General features: G+C 44.8%; 1 protein-coding gene across 5 annotated transcripts; it reads left to right on the plus strand.

Moving 5' to 3' along the window:
* Positions 1-373: 373 nt before the first annotated feature.
* On the plus strand, positions 374-21,507 carry pwn (pawn). 5 transcript variants are annotated; one of them, XM_017176494.2, is made up of 10 exons: positions 374-412; positions 3,714-4,103; positions 16,691-18,676; positions 18,743-19,141; positions 19,196-19,359; positions 19,564-19,686; positions 19,785-20,453; positions 20,543-20,700; positions 20,764-20,905; positions 20,965-21,507. In XM_017176494.2, the coding sequence occupies exons 2-10, from the start codon at positions 3,872-3,874 to the stop codon at positions 21,163-21,165; spliced, it is 4,074 nt and encodes a 1,357-aa protein (XP_017031983.1). In that variant the 5' UTR covers positions 374-412; positions 3,714-3,871; the 3' UTR covers positions 21,166-21,507. The 5 variants fall into 5 exon arrangements, with proteins under 5 accessions (XP_017031983.1, XP_017031975.1, XP_017031980.1 ...); XM_017176486.2 differs by having other exon boundaries at positions 16,691-19,141; XM_017176491.2 differs by having other exon boundaries at positions 16,691-19,141; positions 20,546-20,700.
* Positions 21,508-22,081: the final 574 nt, after the last annotated feature.

Consider the following 22,081-nt stretch of genomic DNA (forward strand, 5'->3'; position numbering starts at 1 on the left):
GTATAATTTACAATTTCTAATCATATTTAACATTGTTAAAGTCCTTTGAATATGTAAAATATTTGAAAAATAATAATTTCTAGGTTTTGCAGTTCACATTAAAATATTTATATTTAAATCATGTTTGTATTATGAATGTAATGGAGACTTAATCACTCTGAGCCTTCAATGGTTATCACAAATATACATATACATAAGTTCTTAAGGGGTAGAAAAGCCTCTTGCTGAACCCGACTCTCCCCAAGCACTGGGTATTAACGCTGGCTGGCGAATCCACCATACCCGAAGAGCGGCCAAGCCAAGATTGCAGCTCCGGTTTCTCGTTTCTTCGGCTCGCTGCCGAGTCTTCGGGCCCAGCTCAGTCAGTCTGAGTCGAGCGTTCGATCGTGGCGCACCTGTTGACGGTTTTCTGGTAGGTGAGCGCGGATCTGTGGATTCCGGACGGGACAGCGGGAAGAGCGGAGCTTGAAGATTGCAGATTGAAGAAGCCACTGCCGGGCCAGTTGCTGTGCGTTCGCGTCTATGAAAAGTGAATAACTAAGCCGGGCCCAAAGCCAGCGCTGCCTGCGTGAGAGTGTGAGTGCGAGTGATGGAAAAGAGTCTCTTTCTCGAAATGAAGCAAACGGCGAATATGTAAACGTATAACGAATAAATGATATTTGTGCGGTGTGTGCGATGTGTGTGTAGAAAAGCAAAAAAATATATACGAGCCCCGCGGCAGCAGCAGCAGCAGCAGCAACAAAAACATCAAAAACTTTCTTTTTTTCGCGCTACCTTTGTGCCTCGGTGCCTGGAAGTTTGTTAGTTTTGTCCGCGTCTGTGTCTGTCTCCGTGTCCGCGGCTTTTGTTTACGGTTGCTGTGAAATCTGTTGCAAATTCATAATTTGTCCGCCGTTTCACTCCCAATTAAAAAGCCACTCGGGCCCAGGAGGATGATGGTGATGGGAATTAATTAAGATCTAAGAGAGCGGGGACCAGGCCGGATGCTCAACCCGTCCGGCGGCCTACACATGTCCGCAGACTGCAATTCGATCCGCTAAATGGCTCTGAGCGAAGACCAAGAGCAGGTCCCAGTCCATGTCCCGTCTCCCGTGTCCCGTTCCAGCACTGGATACTGTTAGTTGTGCCATTTCGAGCGCACTTGTGCCAATTTTCCAGGCAACAGCTGCCTGGGCCTGTCGCTGGATTTTAGCTTTTCGATAATTTAGAGTTTTACATTCCTCCGAGCCGCAAAACCGCATTTCCACTCGAGGTCCGAGCTGGCTTTGGGTTGGCGCGATCTTCAATTTGGTTTTGCCTCGTCGTTTTATATATATATTATTTTTTTTTCTGTTTTGTTGATTTCCCCCTAACTGGTGAAATTTTTCATTATTGGCGTTATTTATGTGCAAAATCTAATTGAAAATAACGTGCAGCTGAGAAGCACGCAAAAACATCAATCAAAAGATGCCTGATTATGGAAAGCGCTTTGAGGCGAGTCTGAAAAGGAAAAACCAGACATCAGAAGAAGCTCATTTTGTTTATTTTAAGAGGAAATTTCGAAGATTATAGGTACTTAACATAAGGATGTTTCTCAGCCTTTTCACTTTAGTCGTATGAACAAGCAACTTGAAATACTGACAGTCGTTAAGATCGTGGCTTATGCAATTTTGGGTCTCTTATGTATCGTTTCCTTCTCTCGGTCAATATATCACAGCTCCCCTGTATCCTCACCTTTGTTGACCTCCTCTCTTCCTCTTCAGACGCTTTTGCCGGCCAAGAGAATGGTTACGCAACAGAGGGAGCTCCGAAAAAATGGCTTATAAAAATCACATGAGTCATTTAACCAAAGAAGACGAAGAGAAATAACAACTAATTACCTGCTGCAACTTCCGCCGAGCTGGCGTTGGAAAGAAAGCACGTCCGTCCGATAATAAAGCCAAAACTATTTGAACGAAAATGTAAACAAGCGGCAGCGTGGGCGAGTCGCTCATTGGAAAGAAACAACACCAGCAAGTCGCTGAAAAATGGAGTCATTTAATGACAGCCCAGAAAGCAGCAGAAAGACAACTCGCCCACGAAGAAGACTGGGCCTGTGGCTCACGTTCAACTTTCTATTTCACTGGGATTCTTCAAGCGTGCAGCGGAGATTTCAAGGTTCCTCCCGGGTCTGAGTTGACTGAGGCCAGTGAGCTACCAAAATCAGCCCTGGACATCATGACTCAACTGCAGTCCGATCCGGCTCTGAGATCACACACACACACACACTCAAGCTGCGGTGGCAACCTTTGCCTTTCCTTTCCATTTGCCACCGCGGCTGCTCTGGATGCTTTCACTTTCCATCTAATGCCTGGCAATTGCTTCAGTTGCCGCTGACTTACAGTCCGGATCGCCGACCTGTTTGGGCTTCTGATTAGCACGAAGGGCACTCGGGCATTGGGTACACAGAAAAAAAAATCCGGGATAAAGTCGCCAAAATCAATCCCAAGTGGGTATGATTTCGAGCTAAGGTCGGATTTTCTTAATATAAGAACGAACATACTTAATTTTTTCAATCTCGAAAATTCTTGATTCAATCCCGCTAACCTTAAAAATTTCAATACCAATTTTTCTTAATTTAATCTCAAACATTCTTAAATTTTAATTTAAAAATTTAAATTTAAATTTAATTAAAAAAAAAAAATTTTTTTTTCTCGGCTTTGTCCCCGAAATTCTTAATTATTTTAATCCCAAAAATCCTTGATTTAATCCCTCTAAAGTTCTTAGTGAGAAGTGAAAGAAGTTTTTATTTAAATCTGTAATTATAAAGCTACAAATGGTTATTAAATGAATTATATTAATGTATAAATCTTATTAAAAGCCACTTAAACTTACTTTTCCTAGTTCTCGGTCGGGATTCGAACCCATGTCTCAGAAATCACAGACCGTCCGCTTACCAACTGGGCCACTGAGTCAAATCAAAAGCCAAAATGAGATTAATTCAAGAATTCTTACGCTCATTTTGTCATTTTAATCCCGAAACGCGATTGATTCAAGAATTTTTAGGCTTAATTGGTAATTTTAATCCCGAAACGGGATTGATTCAAGAATTTTTAGGCTTAATTTGTCATTTAATCCCGAAACGGGATTAACTCGACTGTCTAACCCCGAATCGTACTTAAAAATTTTAATCCACCACATCGAAAAAATCAAGAAAAATATTCTTGATTTTTTCGTTCTACCATTTTTTCTGTGTAATCCCGAGCAGCTCCGATGGATTAGCGATCTCCGATCGATCTGCTCCAGATGATAAGCGCTTGTTTTTGCCTTGAAATTTCACTTTTGCTTTCTGACACCTCAAATTGTGCTGCGACTTTCGCTGAGCGTATGGGACATCAATCAAAATTAGCATTTCAATCAGCAGAGTTCAGTTAGTCGCTTGAATGGACTTTACGCAACTTGGGGAACTAACAACAGACCCAATAGGGCCCAAAGGGTTTCCGAAAGTGTTTTCTTTCCGAGCCGTTTAGATACCTGGGTTTACTGATACTTACCTGCTGCCGGTTATGTAAATGCTAATGCAGTGTACTGCGGGTTAATGGGGCTCTGGCCTATGGCCGACTAACGTAATGTCCATAGCGATAGCATTTTGCACAACAAACTTGCCAAAGACAAAAGACTCAGGGCACAAACTTCAGGATTTATGACAGACAGCCGCTGGCACAATTCCTGACCACCTTTCTTCATCTTTTCAGCATAAATCTAGGCGCTCAAAGGCCAAACATGCCTCGCCCAAGTGCGGTTCATCAATAAAAACAACAAAATAGTGAAAATAAATAGTGGAAAGCCCTGACAATAACGCTCACAGAGGCAAGCCAGTGTGGCCTCCGCGGAACCCAGTGTTTATGCAAACATGCGACGAAAGCCACAGAACTTAACACACCATAAACTATCGAGTAGGGGCCGAGCTGGAGACGGCGGCGGAGGAGGAGGAGGAGGAGAAGAAAGGCCAAGTGCCACCTTCCTGTCGTCGCCGGCCATTTCCAACAATAGACGAAGAATGCCAAGAGACCATCGACACTTGATGGCCGTTGCCGTGTCGATGTTGCCGCTGGCGCTTCTGCTGCTCCTTGTTCAGCTAACAGGTAAGTCTTGGCTAGAAACCGGCAGTGCCGACAGTGACATGCCCAACAAAAGAATTTCACATGCATTCAGTTAATAAATTGAACCTTAGTTGTGAGGCCTAAGCCAACTTTCACGCCGTCAAACCAAAAGCTGGAGGATGAAAGTTAAGATAGCAAGGCCATGATCTTTAACAAATCTTGGGGGAGATTTCCCAATTGATATAGGATTTGCATGGCACGATAATGAGACGATCTGAAGGAGCATTTCCCTTAGCAAGCAAAGCTTAAGGAACATTTTTGAAATTTAAAAAAATGTATTTTTGTGATCTTTATTTTAAATAATTGTTTTTATTTAAATTTAATTGAATAACTATTAGAATTGTTGAAATATATAATACTTTAAACTACTAGAAGGCTATGCTTTTCCATTAATGTTTTGATTTTATAATTTATTTTGTGCTCGCAGACAGAATCTTGTTAAGCCAAGCTTAGGCTTTTTTTCTCTTCTCACTTGTGGCTAATCGAAGCGAAAACCTCAGTTGTTCTGAAGAGAGTTTTAGGGCAATACTCATGGGGTTTTACCCAAAGTTTCTGCTTAGCGAAGCATTTACCAACGGAGATAGTGCAAAACCCACTTTTTCCTAACGTGAGCGCCATTTCAATATTAAATTTGTTACGTGGCCGAGGAATGTCTGTCGGCTTACAAAAACATAAAATACAACAAAATCAAGAAATTCTACCCGACACGCCAACAGTTGATGAAGATGCTCGAGGTATTTTTCACTCGTACTCGTACGTGTTTATTCTTCTCCATTTTAGAAAGCTTGCGCCGGCTGCATAATTTATTAGGCGTTACTAAGAATGCACAGCTCTTGGGCAACCGAGTGCCTCTGCCTTCAAACTGTGCCAAACGTAATGAAGTGTGCTAACTGTACTGTTCCGTACTGTACTCAACTGTACTCTGTGTGTCTGGGCACCCGCACAATCGCCTTCAAGAAGTTTGTTAATTTTCCTTTTTTTGAATTTTTTGCTACTGAAATACGGGCTTGACCCACTAAAAACAGAGTCACATATCTCTCTCTCGGTGGGTGACATATTTCAAATGGTCCCCAAATCTAGGTCGCATCTGCATTTGAATCTGGGTTGTCTAGCGCTGATCGCTGATCGCATCTCTTCGGCGGATGATTCATTGGCCCCAGCCATGGAGGAGGGGTTACCTGTGTTGCACAACTGCGATTATTCATGCCGGATTCATTGACTCCGGCCAAGACAGGGCTGGGTCTTGGGTTTTTCGCATTGCTTGGTGCGTGACGCGCGTGAATCGAAGTTGATTAAAGCTCATTATGGCCTGGGCGTGCGTGGTTTATAATCGTTAAGTGACGCCGGACTGGGCTTATATAAGATGTGGAAATGAAGTCGTCATTAATGCACTGTGAGCAGTCTTGAATTGGCCACGTAAAAAGTAATCAGAATGGAGGAGCGTAATGGAAACATCATGGATTCCTAACCAGCTTTTGCAGTAATAGTATGATTTATTTTAATTACTACGTAATTAGTCAGTTGGTGTGACTGGACAAAAATGGAGACAGATTGCATTGTAATTCACATCTAATTAATAATGTGATGCCATGTAAGAAGCATTATTTAATTCTGGAAGGAATTTAAGTTCTTGCGGCACTATTATTATAGGTTTCTTAATGGGTTTCACTTAATGACATTAATTAGAATATGTTTATAGATTTATATTGTCAAGTGCATAAATTACGAAAAGTCTTATAATCCTCATCCTTTAATATCAGATTATTTTAATATCTTGAAAAGATGAAGTCCGATCGAGTTAAATTTTAGAAAAGCTTATTACAGTTTGTTGATAAAGCTATACTCTTAGTGTAAGTTAGTAAGTATAGACCTTGGATCTACATATTTAGTATGGAGGGGTGGGTGAAGGTAAGAGTTTTAGCCTCTCTTCTGCTGACAGAGTTTATTTTGTATATTTATTATTTATAAAGAAAGTTAAAAAAGGAATATTTTAATTAACATAGTTCTTGTTTAAGACATGCAGCCGCCTTGAGCCTGAAATTGGCTTGGATTGCAGGCTAGTCTTCGTCAATCAAGTTTACGTGCTATGCATTCAACATGCTTACCAACGCTTTGATGCTAGTGCTTGCAGTTATGGCTTCTCTTCATTATACTTAGAGGGAGATTTGTGGCTTGTTATTGCCCATTGGGTGGGTAGCAACTTCCCATGCACAGCATTCCGGCAAACTCCCGCGATTAAGAGTGGCATGGCTCCATGGCTCCGCTCTCATTTACTTATGCATTCCATCGAAAGGTTTTCCAACAGCAGGCAGCCATTGTAACCGCTTAATTGCACGAATCCGGCCAACTGAGGCAATCAATTAAAGCTAACTGCACTGTTTACTGGGCCATTTGGGGCCCGCGACTCGGCCAAAACCTTTCATGCAGCTAATAAGCCGCAGTGGCTGGGGGAAATGCACACGCTCGGGCGGGAGAATTTACATAGAGTGGGGCGAAGTGAAAATTTTTTTTAACAGCTGGTTTAATTAAAAGAAAACAGAATCTGAAACAGAAAGAAGCAGCAGCAGTTGCCAGAGTTAACAGTTACGCCCGGATAACGGCTTTTCGGGGCGCTCGATACACATAGCGAATTGAACTCTCTTTTCCATTGGAAAAGTGTCAAAGAAAGCGTCGTGAGTTGGGCTTTTACTTGTCTTCCCATCGACTGAGTCAGCGCTTCTTGCTACCGGAACGATCGATGGCAGGGCTCGGGATCGATGGCGACACTATAGCCCGCTGACTTACTGCCACAACCAGCTGTATTCTTCACTCCCTCCCTCCAGAGCTTCCCCTCTTTCGGGCGCAACTGCTAAGCTGATTACATTTTCAGATTAGCTCGTTCCACGGCCAATTTCCCCCCCTGCATTCTTTCGTTTCTTTTTTTTTTTTTTTTTTGGCACATTTCGGTTACATGGCCCACTTGCCAGTGAAGTGACGGAGAGAGGGAAAATATAAATATAAATAATCAAGAAGTCGGTGCGCCATGCGAAAGAGGGAGAAGAAAGAAGCCGCCGCAGAAATTTATCGCTTGACTTTTTATTGGGTCAAGAGGCAGGTTCGTTCGGCAGGTTTTTGGTTCTCCTCAGCGAAGATCTCGGCTGGGATCCGTGGAAAAGCAGTCTCCCCGGTGGGCCAAAGGCTCAAAGACTGGGAATGTTAAGTTAAGAATGGGGACTTTGGAACAGGTGAGATGGGGCTGGGAATGCCAAATTTGTTTAATTTTATAATTCTGACACTTATTTTGTATAATAATATTTACGGATTCCTATTTTTTTTTAGAATCATTGCTATAATTTAAGCAAATAAATATAACTTTTAGCTTGGGCAAGCTTCGTGATCTTTCACACTGAGCGGGCACCCCTGCTTTACATTCTTTTCGACCAGCTTGTTAACATTTCCAAGGGGAAACCAATCTAGCTCCCTTTCCCTTACTTACCAGAAAGTTTCGAGCAATTGAAGCTCACAATCAGCGCACATGCCGATCTCTCACATTCAATTAACTTAAACGCTTCTCCACCCCGAACGGCGCTTTCAATTAGACCCGAGCACTGCCTGAGCTTGATCTGGGTCTCGGGCTTGGGCTTGGGCTTGGGCTGGGATGCGATTCCCAATCAAAACATAAAGCCGAAGCCGTATCAATAACTGCGTACTTTCCCTTTCCCGTGAGAAGAGGAGCGTCTCTCGGATTGGGATGCCCAAAACTGTACGATGAAATTCGGCACATCGAAAGTTGCCAGGCGTGCACACACGGAGCCGGACTCCCAGCCAGACACTTGGTTTATGCAGGCCAACGATTCATGAAATGCTGATAAAACTATCAATTCTAGTATTTATTAACTTAAGTTAGCGCCGCAAAGAGGTTCCTATTTATCGAGATTATTTGAGGTCTAATCGTCTTGATTTAAGAATAATTTTCAAAATAACACAAGAAATGTAATTTTATCATTTTTAAAAGTTAAAAGTTTTAAATGTTCAATTGTAACTTTGTAACGTTCATCGCATAAACTTAGCAACAGACACACACCCATCGGCAGGTAAACTGAACCCACAATTTACCCACTTCGTCTCCTCGTTTTTCTTCTTCTTAGTTTTATCTTTCCTTTTCTGGCCCTTGTTCGTTGTTCTTTAATGGTTGTCCTGAGGCGCTGTGGCCCCAGATTAAATGGCAGTGAGCACCGGATGGAGTGCGGCATGGAGACGAAGACCCTTTCATGTGTCGCCGTTGACAATCAATAGCAATCAATGAAAATACTCCTTGAACGCTCTTTCCAAATTTACTATGGGAGAGCGAGTGAAACCGGTTGGCTGTGGAGGCATTCCTCAGCAGTTTTAATCGCGAATTCTTTTGGGAATATCTTTTTTATTTTTGGCATAGGTGAATCTAAGGCTTTCTTTCGTGCGAATTACAAGTTTTTCCCATGTAACAACTGCATATCTTTGTTGTTTTTAGTAGCTTAGAATTTGTAAAATTTTTGTAAACGAAAATGAAAGACTTAGGCAACAAACTAGCGAAATTGTTGGTCTATTATGATCTTGTGAAAATATTAAACGAACAGTTGTGAGATCTTTAAATGAGTATATTTTTATTGATTCCCTTGTTTGGAAACACATAAATCTATTGAAAATAGGTTAAATTGCTCTTTGGTTATTAATTAAAAGAAAAACAAAAGACTTAGGCAACAAACTTGCCCATTCTCGCTGGAAACAGTAACTAATATGTTTTATCAAAGATATGGCCCTGCATACCAAAGAAAACTTAAGTCAAATCTCTTCGAAAAGAAAACCAACCATACCTTGAAAGTTCGTGGTAAAAAAGAAAGAAATATCAAAAAGTGACAAAAAGAACCTGGCCACAAAGAGCCGTTAAATGGGTGCAGTTAGCTGCTGTCCAAACAACGCAGACTTAGACTCCGGAGTGACACAATAATACCCACGCTCACACGCACAGCCACTCAGCGATACTCAGATTCACCCATACCGAGGCACGTTACCCATTTCTATTTGGCACGCAGTTGGAAATAGTTGGAAATAGCCCAATAAAAAGCTGGCTGACTGACTGACGACGGTCTTGTATGCGAAGTGGGACTCTCGCTGCGAGTGTGTGCTCTCTGAGCCGGTTCTCTTGGCCACTTGGCCACTTGCTGTGGACACACAGACACAGACGCGGGCAATCGTGAACTTGTCACAGACCATTAAGACCATATTGGCCATACTGGCAACTTGTTTCCGTTTGGCGGCTATACATAAGCCGGCTACTGTGGGTACAATGACCTAGTTTTGCTGCCGGGACAGAGGGAGAGGAGCATTCATCTGCCTGCCAATCGATAGCTAGATTCCAAGCTCGGTTCTCACCGCGAATGTTGGCCAGCGCGTTTATCTGACGGATTTGCCTGCAGGGGGCGTCACCTGTTCCCATTCTGGTGCTGCTCCACGAGCTGCTTTTAATTATTCAATTAGAGCCGAGGGTTACTGACCCAAGTCAGGTTGCCGACTGCCTTGCTATTCCGCCGACATGCAACGGCAGGAACGTTAACTATCTGCAGAATCCCCAGGAGATCGTGCAGATCGCTTATCGCCCAGTAAATTGCAGCTAGTTACAGGGCTTAGCCTTGTTCTGGGCTGGCCATTATTCCGGCCTTTGTTCTGGCCTGGCCAGCCCGGAATGTGATATTCTTGTTCGCTCCCACCTGCGGCTTAATTAAGCATGTGAGACAATTAGATTTCATAAGTGCCGGCTATTAACTTGTGGATGGAACTGCGGCAGTCGCATGGCTATGGGAGGATTCCTTCCAGTTTCTTTACCCGGCAACGATTAAGGCCAGCAGACCGCGTCCAGGTTATAAATTTTCTCGAGCTATAAGTGTTCTCTGCATTGGTTTTCGGCTTGTGTCTTGGCCTAGACCTGCCCCACCTGCCCCACAGCGGGCAGCCAACCGTAACCAACTGCAGAAGTTGCAGAATTCGCAGCAGCATCTCCGGAAGCCTGGTCAAAGCAGCCACACTGTTGGACTGCAACCAGCTCGGGATTCCGCTTTCGACTTTGGTTCGACTTCAAGGCGGTTAGATCAGAGCCAGACCTTGATTAAGGTCATTCGCTTCGGACCCATGCCCGAGTGGCTGAGACGAAGGATGAAATCAAACACTAAAATAAAATGGCTAGGAAATATCAGTCTTATAAATATATACATATATATATATATATATATATATATATATATATATATATAGGTATCATTGATATAAAATGTAGGAGAGTTGTAAGTTTGTGTATGTCCAAAAGTGTATCATCTAACCTTATAGGTATAGCCTTTTTATGAGCTATATTATTATATATATTTTTATAATTTATCTTACCATAATACCAAGAAAATGTTCAAGTGCAACTCAGGTATAATATAGTATATTCGTATCGGTATGCAGTAAACATATCTAATTGCCAGGCACGCGCTGCCAAAGGCAAGACACTCGTACAGTGCCAAGGGCCAAGCCTCAGCTATGGTCACGGTACCTGGAAAACCAAGAAAGCAACAAAATATGGCAAAAGGAAAATCAGTTTTCCAACGAAATACTCAATTTCACCAGACACAACTTCGGGCCAAGTGGAACTAGAGTGCAGTTCGCCTTGTCTGAGGCTGCTATGCTGGTGCTCTCGTCGTCACTTTGTTAATTCCGGACGCCGAGTGCACTGTGGAAAGAATAGCCGAAATGCGGCATTTTCAGTACCTTAAATAACGAAAATTAATTAAAATTATAGTACAACAATTTATAATAGTAATAATAAAATAGCAGAGGCATTCGGCTTAGAATAAAAAGATCTTTAGGGCTTTAGTTCCTGGCAAAATTTATCTTTGCTTACAATTTATGTTGATTTGAAGCTAGATAGTTTCCATAGTGAAGTGTCCAGCAAAGGGGAGAACAGAAAGCCTGACGGAAGAACACCAGCTCTGAGCTTGCGGTTAGATTGCACAAGTGCTTGAGCCTAGACCAAAGATACTTTATTTGTTTCGCTAATGAAAAGGCGGGGGAATGACTTTGCAGCTCCTCAAATAAGGCTGCCTAGGAATCAAGAACAAGACTTTCCTTGGCAATTCCAGAGTATCAGCCTTGGGCTCCAACGCCCACAATGAAAGCTGGATGCTCAAAGAATCAATTAGCATTAAATCAAAATTTTAAGAGCCCAGCTTTTGGACATCACTAGACAACGCCCCGAAAAGACCAAACGACGTTCTTGGCCTTTCCGTTCGAGGCGTGGTCGCTGCGATGGCTATTTGAGATGCGAGATTTAATAGAAATCTTTGCCGAAGGGCCTGCGGAATTCACAATCGGGCGGCCCAAGCTATGGCCATGTTTATGTTTATGGCCGATCGAAGAAAGATGAAAGAAGCTTGGGCCAGAAACAGAAATACACATAAAAAAGAGAGAGGTGAGAGAAATATTTGTTGGGGATTAGTTAAGATTTTTTGTCTCAGATATCTTTGAAGGCTTACATCCAAGACAAGGGAAAACTTTGTAAAGAAATGTGAATGAATCTCCCATTCATTGGGATTTCTTTAGCTATCATTTGTAATCCTTGATTTATAGGTTTTGTTTTGAAAGAGACAATAATCTTTTTCAGCTGTCTGTTGTGAGGGTTCAGGAGTGATAACTTCAGTAAAAATGCCTTAAAAATTCGCCTGACTACATAACTTGACTATTAAAAACAATTACATAAATTGGTGGCGGTGAAAACACGACGAATTGTCGCCTTTGCCTTTGCAGCAAACCATAAAATGTTATTATTATTGCATAATCGGGCCTTCTTCAGCCGGGCAGACATGTCGTATGCGCAGTGTCTCGGTACGCGTGCTAAATATTGAAATCGAAACAGAAAATTGTCGTATTTCATAAGCAATTATCTGCGCCAGCTTTGCCCACATTAAAGGCGAGCGGCAGCAGGAGGATTTAATGTCGGTTTCAGCCTTTGGCCATGTTGTGAAACAGTCGAAAAGTGCAGCGAAATAGAAAGTGATTTTCTGTCGGCAATTTGGAGGCGCTGAAAAAGCCAATTTGAATGGAGCTCGAGTCGGAGCTGGGATGGATGGTGAATAGGAACTGCCGCCTGTGTGGGTTGGGCCGAGGCCGAGAAAATCGCTGGGAGACGGGCGGGCACAAGTCGTGTGTCCTCGCCGAAGTAGCGTTTAAATTAGTGTAGGCAAGCACTGGAACTAATGACGATGTCTCCATGTTGTTGTCATATCGGGTGCATTCAACCCAGCTCTTTTGGACCCGGATCGGGCGTTAGGAGATCGGAGATCGGAGATCGGGGGTCCGGCAATTGAAAGATTTTACTTTCGTTGCAACTGGCCGTGAAAGCGCTGCACGCTGCATGCTGCATGCCCCGCTCCAAAATGCAATTCAATTTTTGTGTCTCAAATTGCGTTACACATCCAGTCGAGTCCATGTCTGGCGATTTCACAGCCGCCGGCTCACTTTTACCGCCAATCCAATCAAAATCCCAATCCCTGACTAGCTCTGGAATCAATAAAAATTGAGGGAAAAACTGGAAAACCAACCAACTAATTCAACGCAAGGAAAGTGAAAACTGTGTCCCCGCCTTTTGTCTATTGCCTTGCCCAAAAGGAAGCGTTAATTATATCAAAATCGCAACAAATGGAGTTAAGCCGTAGAAAGTGAAACAAATATTGTGTGTTTCAATCAGCGTTGAGCCAGTTTAGCGACAGGTGAAAGTAAAATCTGTGCCAAACTTAATCAAAAACCACGAGACCCAGCACCAGCGCCAGCACTGCACGGCAATTGGGTTAAGCTCAATAACTAAACGTGTTTGGGTGAACGAGTGTGAATTATGGCTGTGTGGCTCCAACCTTAAACTGGTTCTGGCCTGCCTCCATAAAGCCCAAAAGATGACATGCACTTGACAAGCCGAAAGAATGGAAGAATACCCATCGTCGGAGTCGGAGTGGAAGTCATAGAAAGCTCAACGGAAAAGTGGCAGGCAAATAAATCTCTTCGAGAAGGTGTCAAAAAGTGGCTGGTTCCAGCTAGAGAGATGTCGGAGGTGTGTTTGATCGGTTCTGCATGATTGAAAATTCACGACTTCTATCTATCGTCACAGGGGAAGATCTTGATGAAGACAAAGAGCCGGCTTGAGCAAATTCGGGACCGTAGCTCTTACTTTACTCTGCGTTCGATCTAAGTGGGTTATTTAAGCTTAAGTCGCGAGATCTCCTTGCTCAAAAGAGGGAGGATCAGGCGTTGGTTGTCCCCATTCAATTGCCATCTGCATTCCACATGAACACAGTCTATATTTAAGTTGCCAAAGGCTGGCACTTCTCATTTATTCGCCATATCCGAGGAAAATGATGAAAATCAGCCGCAGCAACAGCAACAAACGCCGCGGCCTGGCATCTTTTCAACGCTTGACGTAGCAATTTGTGAAATTCTTGCTAGGCCGCCGAGCGAGTGCAGATCTGGCCGAGGCCTTGTATCTGCGTATCCATATCTGCACACATCTGTGGGCTAGCATATCCATCAGAGTGTGCGCTGCTCGGTGTGCCCGGGGCAATAAGTAATAAGCCTGCACCATTGTGACAGATGTGCAAGACATCAGCTGTATCCACACAACGAGCTCCCAGCAAACCCACAATTTCGAAGGCAGGCACACACAATTATGTGCACAGAGAGTGAAAAGAATACGAAAGGCCGGGCCGAAAGACAAAGCCGCGGCGCAGACTTGACATCGAAAACAAATGATGCCTGCTAAAGGCTGCGACAGAGATTGAAACTGATCCGAGCCGACTTGGGCTGGGCTTTGTTTCTCTCCTCCAAATGCAAATGAGTCGCGTTGACAATGACGGAGTGGCTGAGGAAAAGGGAATCGGAATGGGAATGGGAAGGGGAAGGGCAAGTGGCAGGGGCAGGTGCATGGGGCAAGTGAAAAGTGAAACCACCGATGTGAAGATTCTTTCATTGCGATGATGGATGCAAGGGAAACCGATGCTCGGAATTCAGGGCTCTTTCCATCGAAATCTTTCCCTTTCTTTTTGCTTCAATACGGGGGAAAATTTGATGCCAAGTGGAACTTACATTCGGTTAGATTTTATTGATTTATGTTGCAGAGGTTTACGAGCTAATAAAGTATATATGTATTATGTTATTTATCAGTTCCGTCAGCTGATATAAAGGGTGTTGGTTTTCCTCTAACAGTATTCAAAAGGTTCGTTGATTAATATGTATTAACGTATTCCGGGACTGACTCTGATTGACAGGTATTTCCCTTAACATCTCCTGATTGGCCTCACCAGGACAGTAGTTCTAGCCAGGGACTGTAACGGTTATAATTAAAAAAGCAAAAAATTACAAAATAAAAGTTATTTCTCAATTTTTATATAAAAATTACGCAATAACTTTTATTTTCAATTTTTATTATATAAATTGAAAAATAAAAATTATTCGATAACTTTTATTTTAAAAATTGAAAATAAAGATTGAATCTATATATCTTTTGATCCGTAGAAGCCAGAGCCAATATATATGTATATATATGATCTACACATCAATACCTTTCAGATGGTATAGAATATGTATATATATATATATATATATATATATATATGTTTATCCGTTTATGTGCCTGTGTAGTATTGGCAGTATTCATAAATTGCCCAACTATTGTTGCGGCGGTTGAGAAAGATTAGTTCATTAAATTATTAATCGAGATTAAATTATATATATTATATTTATTTTTTATATATAAATGGCTAATTATTTAATTTTAAGAACATTAACTTTTGCACTGAGTCTTCGGCAAGGTTACATCTTAGATCAGTTATTAGTAATTTAAGGGCCGAAAATGCCCTTTCAACCGATACCTGCGTAGCAGGCACAGCATGAACTACCTGAGCCAGACGGTACAAGCGTGGATACGTAAATTTTTTCGACTCCCAATAGCTCATGATATTCACGCTTGGATCTATGGACTTTGGTGAATATGCATTTATTTCTGTTGCCGCCAATTTGAGTTCGGGTTCATCATCGTCCTCAGAGTCTTCGCTTCCAGAGCTCACCTCAAATGATTTTAAATATTCATTTAATAATGAGCATGTACTCTGCGACGTTAGTTCAGGGCCATCGTTCGGTTGTGAAAACGATGCTTCAGATGCTTCAGTATCAGCTGCTATTCGTTCTTCGTTGATTGGGTTTTCCTAGTAACCGAGAAAAAGAGTGTAATTAATTATAAAGTAAATATGAGAAAGATCATTCAGCTTACTTGTCTACTTATTGCAAGTATTTTTCGCATCAGTCCCAACAAATGATTCCTCGCGGCTGCCTGCTGAATCGGATTTTTAATTATAATCCGCCGAAGTCTGGGATCCAAATAAATTGCAGAGAGAATAACCTCATTCGTTATAAGACTATTCTCTCGACTCTCTAAGCTTTTGACAAGATCTTCCCTATGAATATTGCTGCTCATAGAATTAATAATTAGTTTCGTCTCCAACAAAAGCTTGCTTTTCCACAGGCTCACTGCTCTGCTGGCTTAACTCAGATGAGTAAGCTTCGGCATGCCGGTCTAGAAGATGCCTTCTTAAGTTTGTGAAGTATGAGCCCTGAAAAGGGCTGTTGCAGATTTTACACTTCGATTCATTTTTTTGCAAATTAAAGTCGAAAAAATCGCGCACAATAACATCACGTTTACGTCCCATGGCAACCAATTTACTTGTGAAGCAAAGATCAACGCATACTAAAATTTTGATCAAGTTGCACTTCTTATCGGAAAACGAATTCTAAAAATAGATTTTGTTTTTTTGTCTCTATTTCTTATTACTATTCGCTTCTGGTAAGCTTAAGCATTAGACACGAATTTGGTCAACTCACAATGTTTAGTCTGTGCAGCTGTGTAATAAGACAATACTACACAGGCACATAAACGGATAAACATATATATATATATAAATATATATATATATAAATATATATATATATATATATATATATATATATACATATTCTATACCATCTGAAAGGTATTGATGTGTAGATCATATATATACATATATATTGGCTCTGGCTTCTACGGATCAAAAGATATATAGATTCAATCTTTATTTTCAATTTTTAAAATAAAAGTTATCGAATAATTTTTATTTTTCAATTTATATAATAAAAATTGAAAATAAAAGTTATTGCGTAATTTTTATACAAAAATTGAAAAAAAAAAGTTTATCTTGTTTTTGAATTCGCCATGAAAATTTAACTTATGACAATTTTTTCCAATTTTTTTGGAGACTGTTTTGGGCTTCAATTTTTTTAAACTCATAATAATTATTTACGGTCCCTGGTTCTAGCCATATCCTTATCAGGGTGTTCGATTGCTTTAATTTTTCTTGGAGATCAAAGCCTGTAACGTAGCAGATATCAGTCACTCTTTCTTATTTATACCTAACAGAAGTAAAAACGATTTAGATATAATTTGCTAATGATCTTTTTCACTTTTAAAATACTTACGTATTTCCTCCTTCTTCCCCTTGCAGCCGCACAGCACCAGAGCATATCGCAGATCTCGCCCAAGTCGAGCAGTCACCAGAGTCCGGGCCGTCTAAGCATCGAGAGCACCATGGCGGACTCCGTTAACGGCCTGGCCGAGAGCCACTCCCCGCCACGGAAGATCAACGAGAATGAAAACGAGACTCGGGCGGAACGCGTGGAACGATCGGCGTCTCCCATATTGCATGAACGCAAGGCGGCCGGACCCAACGATGTTCACTTTCCGGAGGAGCTAGAGAAGGACGTGTCCGCCGGGCGGTACTTTCATTACAACATCAAGCCCACGGGCACGTACGACAACCAGGAGGAGCAGCCCGAACGGACACACACGAGGATCAGGGCCGGAAAAACGCTGTCGCCTGGCAGCAGCACAAGCAGCGCTAGCCCATCGGAGCAGTCTTTTTTAGGCCGGGGGGACCTGCGACCGCTAGAGTCGGGGTCCCCGATCCGGCCGAGTCCGAGCAGTACTGCCACCTCAGCGATGGCCAGTGCCACCCAGGCGCCACATAGTGCGAACAGTCCGCGCCAGAACGGCAACCCCGACATCCAGGACATCATAACGGGCATCGTCAAGCTGCTGAACGGAAACGTCAATGTCCACGCCAACACCCAGGGCGTCCGGCGTCCGTCGGCCAGCAGGATCAATAACAGGGGTCCCCCGAGGATCTCCGAAACCCAGAACCTGCCCATCGACTACGAGGCCCAGAAGCCAGGCACCTCCATGCGTCCGCCGCCATATCCCTTCGATCGCCCGGAGCGTCCCTTCATCACCGGTGTGCCCATTCCAGAGCAGATCGTTCCCGTGCGTCCGGGCTTCGTGAGCAACCGTCCGCCCTGGTATCGCAACAAGCCGCGTCCACCTATCGCCACCAGTGTGGGCGGCAATAGGCGACCTTTGCCGCAGTATAAGCCCCTGCCGGCTCCCCAAGTGCAACCCTCAGCTCAGCCCAACCCAGAGCAGCTGGAAAGGGACCCGGAAAAGGGACAGAACCATCAGGAACAGCAGCAGCCAGCAGCTGGAGAGGAGGCAGTGCAGCCCACGGACACCACCTACGATTCGGAATTCTCCAACGAAGATGCCAATGCCCAGTACATCGAGGTGTCGGACCAGGACACCGATGCCACTGGTGGAGGTGGAGAGGTTGAGGACGAGTTGCAGCCGCCGCCCGCTCCGCCCTCCACAACCAGCAGTCCGCCCGCGTCCCCAACCATTGCCTCGAAAAAGAAGCACAAGCCTAAGCCGGGCAGTGAGAAGAAGAAGCTGCAAGAGGATCAGTCCCTGGATGAGGGCTATACTACCATCATAGAGACCAGTTCTGTGGTGCACACCATGATGGGAATGTCCTCCACGTACGTGCCAATGCCCATGGATAGTTCCGAGCTTCCCGATCTGGATCCCTCCACCGAGGAGGTAATCTTCATGACGGCTAACCGAACGCCCGGCTTGGACTCGAGTGCCACCTCGTCCTTGAGCATCTCTTCGTCCTCCACTTTGTCGTCAGCCATTAAACCCACGTCCTCCGAAGAACCCACTACTACCACCACCACCAGTACTAGCTCCACCTCAACCTCCACATCCACCACCACCACTACCACCCCGCCATCAACTACGAGTTCCACTGAAAGTGCGCCTCCTAACAACGTCAATGCCAATCCCAATGCCACTCCGCCCGCCCCCTACCAACCCCGTCCTGGGATCGTCCTCGATGACCCCGAGTTCAAGCCCGGTGGTCGGCCTCGCCCCGTTAACCAGCGACCACCGCCCCAGCCACAGCAGAAGCTGCCCCTTCCCGCAGTTCAGCCCACAAGGCAGCACCTGCCGCCTGGCTACGGCGAGATCTTCGACGTGACGCTGTCCGCCATCCAGGGTCCGGGACCCAAGGGCAGCGGCTCCCAGCAGACGATCAACATCAAGCCATACGGATCCTATGCAGCGGGCGGAGGGCAGGGCGACATCATAGTGTCGGCATCAGGTGATGACGGCTTCGTCTCGATCGACGGCAAGCGCACTTACATCAATCTCTTTGGTGACCCCACAGATCCCCCAGCTGGGGCCACGACGCCAGCAACGCGTTTGCCACAGTTGCCAGGTGCTGGTTCTTCACCAGCGGCAGGCGGTGCCGTCAGTGGAGTTGGCGGAGCTGGTTCCTCCAGCTCCCCCTCGGTGCCGGCTAACGCCGTTACCCAGAGCAGCGGTGGCTATGTGGTGCCCGAGACGGAGGTGGTGGATCTTCAGGGACATAGCAAGCCGGCGGGACAGCCGGTAGGATCATCCACGACCAATGCAGGCCCCACCCGGCCCCACTACCGACAGAGACCGACGCAGCCGCCAGTGCGGATTGACACCTGCATTGTGGGAGACGATTCCACCTGCGATCAGGCGCAGCACGAACGCTGTAAGACGGACAACGGGGTGTCCAGCTGCCACTGCAGGCCAGGTGAGTTTTCCGGGAATCGAAATGAAAGTCTTTAACTACTGTCTTGCTTTTTAGGCTACTCCCGTCGCAAGCACCGGGAACCATGTCGTCGGGTCATCTCGTTCCATCTGGGCATGCGCGTAGACCGCATCTACGAGCACCGCATAGTGTGGGACACCAAGCTGATGGACAAGCACAGCGAACCCTTTGGCCAGCTAAGCTATGAATCTATTCGAGCGGTAAGTAATCTACTGGAGCACTCAGTTCCTTCTTCTTTATTTTAAAGTCTTAATCTTGAATCCCGAGTAATGCAATCAAGGACCTTAGAATAACAAGAAGAGTAAAGCAATACGATTTTTAGCATTCAAATTATTCGAGGCTTTTTCAAGCATCCTTTCCTTAAATCGGAGGTCAAATGCCTTAACCACATTTTCTTTTTCCAGCTGGACTCTGCCATGTCGATGACGCCCTACTCGGACGAGTTTATGGAGGCCAAAGTGAACAACATCTACAGGGGTGATCCCAATCTGGGTGGCAGCGGGGTCTATGTGAATATGACAATCAAGGTCAGTGAGTCCAACTAGGGAGTAAAAACTAGTAAAGCAATTCCCATTTATGCAATCTTTGATCGATGTAATGCTCACATACAATAATTCCCCCACAGTTGGATGAAAGCGTAGAGACCCTGCGACCCAACCTGCGTAGCGACGTGCAGAAGCATCTCCTGGGCGTGCTCCACCGGCGGAACAACAACATTGGCAACTCAGTTCTCTACGTCAGCTCGCCGGAGGGCGCCGTGTCGGCGCTTCAGGACTTGGATGAGTGCCAGTCGCCGGAGCTAAACGACTGCCATCCCGGAGCCAGTTGCAGCAACACGTGGGGCAGCTTCCGCTGTGCTTGTGAGGCGGGACTGCGCGATCCCTGGGCGGACCAGCCGGCGAGGGCGGGACGAGAGTGCCAGGCGTGCGCCGATTCCGTTTGTAATAACCACGGCACCTGTAGTTATGGCGATGACGGCGGACAGGTGTGCACCTGCGACTCCAGTCACTATGGCGCTCAGTGCGAAATTGACGGCGAGGTGCTGGGCGTGGCCATTGGCGCCTCCGTGGCGGCCATCATCATTATTGTCCTGACGCTGGTATGCTTGATCATGTGGTCCCGCCGCTGGCAGCGCGAGCAGAAGAACGCCATGGGATCGCCGGTGTTTGGATACATGAACACGGCGCCGCTCAAGTCCGCTGGCTTGCCTCAGGCCGGCTATCAGGTGACGCTGGAGGATCGCATGCGCTGGGCACAAATAGCCGACGTGATGGCGCAGACAAATCACTACGGGGTGGGTATTCAGCTAGGCCGGATTACTAGCTCTAAGATCCAAACCAAGTTTCAAAAATACTAATTTCGAATTGCTATAATGTGTACCAGCAGGCCGAGCCCATTGGACCCACGCGCCCCTCTTCGGCGATGTTCGCTTACCCCAATCTGGGGGCCATGGGCATGGGCACCTTGGGCGGGATGTCGCTCCAGAGCACCATGCAGATGCATCCGAGTGCCACGCTGGCGCCACCAGTGCCATTGCCCAGGTAGGAGTTTGTAATAGAATGGCAGACCTTGTGTTTTTCTGACTTGCCTTTTCCTTGACTTAGAAGGCTTGGCCTGGGCCCGCGCTCGAATGGAATGCGAACCCTGGAGAACTCCAGCTCCAGCGAGGAGGAGGACCGCGCCGACCTGCTGGGGCGCAACTTCCAAGTGCCACGCCCCAAGAGTCGCAGCAATGGCAGCATAGCGGTAGGATAAGACCCATATATAACATACATTTACTGTAATATGCATTATTCTTATTGCAGAACCAGTCTGGCATCTACTACGACGTGGACTACGAGCCGTCGGGGAATGGCATCGGCAACTCTAGCGTGGACCACTTGTACGGCTCGCAGAACCAGTCCGTGACGCACTCCTCGGGCCACAACCACATCCCCGGTCCGCAGGGCATACCGATGAGCACCTACACGTCCGGGCGAGCTCCCAGCAGCTACTACATGAAGTGACCCTGGCCGGAGCAACCACGAATGAGCCCTCAACCCTGTACATACGCTACCTAGGCTAAGGATCGTCGATTCGGCGAGCACTAAAACACTTTTCCACTGCAGTCCCCGCGGCGACTGCAGCTGAGACGCGTTTTGGGCGCCGTCCCCTCCTCAGCTTCCTCATTCTTAGCACGAGAAACGTAGACTTAGGACTATCCGTAGGTTCGATCTAGAATCTAGATGTACGAAACGCAAGCGACAACTAATCATTAACTTTAAACCCTATTTTAAACACTTAAATTATTGCCACTGTCCGCTGACCACTCGAAGTCAAGTCCCTTAATATAGTTAGCTTACTTTCCATTAAAATCTGTAAAATTGACCAGGTTTATATTGCAAGAGTGTCTGTTTATGTATATAAATGAATAAAAGCTTAAATTTAGAAATGTATGCATGAACCTGAAGATTTCTTTGGTTTGAACTTAACGGTTTTTGAGTTGGCGCCCAGTTGCCCTCAAACTGTACAACTTCCGTGTCTATATAGTCATCTCGTTTTCACAAATACATTTTTGTGGCAACTTTGGTCTTGCCAACAATTAGAGCGAGAAAAGCAGAGGTACGTTGCGGGTGAGAGTGTGACATCTAGTACAGCCACTCATTTTAGTGTTGCAAAGCGTTAGCTATATTGGCGCGCTATTTTAAATTAATGATTGAAAAATGAAATTCATTTGCTAAATAAAATGTTTTCAAAATAAAAAATAATGCAAAGAGCCTTTATGAATCTTTAAGAACTTAAATTAAAGAATTTATCAAACACGATAATGAATTTATTATATTTATTAGTTAACATTCAAGGCAGTCAACCTGTTGAATCATTATAAATCGCAATAAGATTTAATTATTTTGCAAATAAATAGTTTTTTTCAATGCCCCTTTT

This window comes from Drosophila kikkawai, chromosome 2L (genome assembly GCF_030179895.1).
Source record: "Drosophila kikkawai strain 14028-0561.14 chromosome 2L, DkikHiC1v2, whole genome shotgun sequence".
NCBI classification, from domain to species: Eukaryota; Metazoa; Arthropoda; class Insecta; order Diptera; family Drosophilidae; genus Drosophila; species Drosophila kikkawai.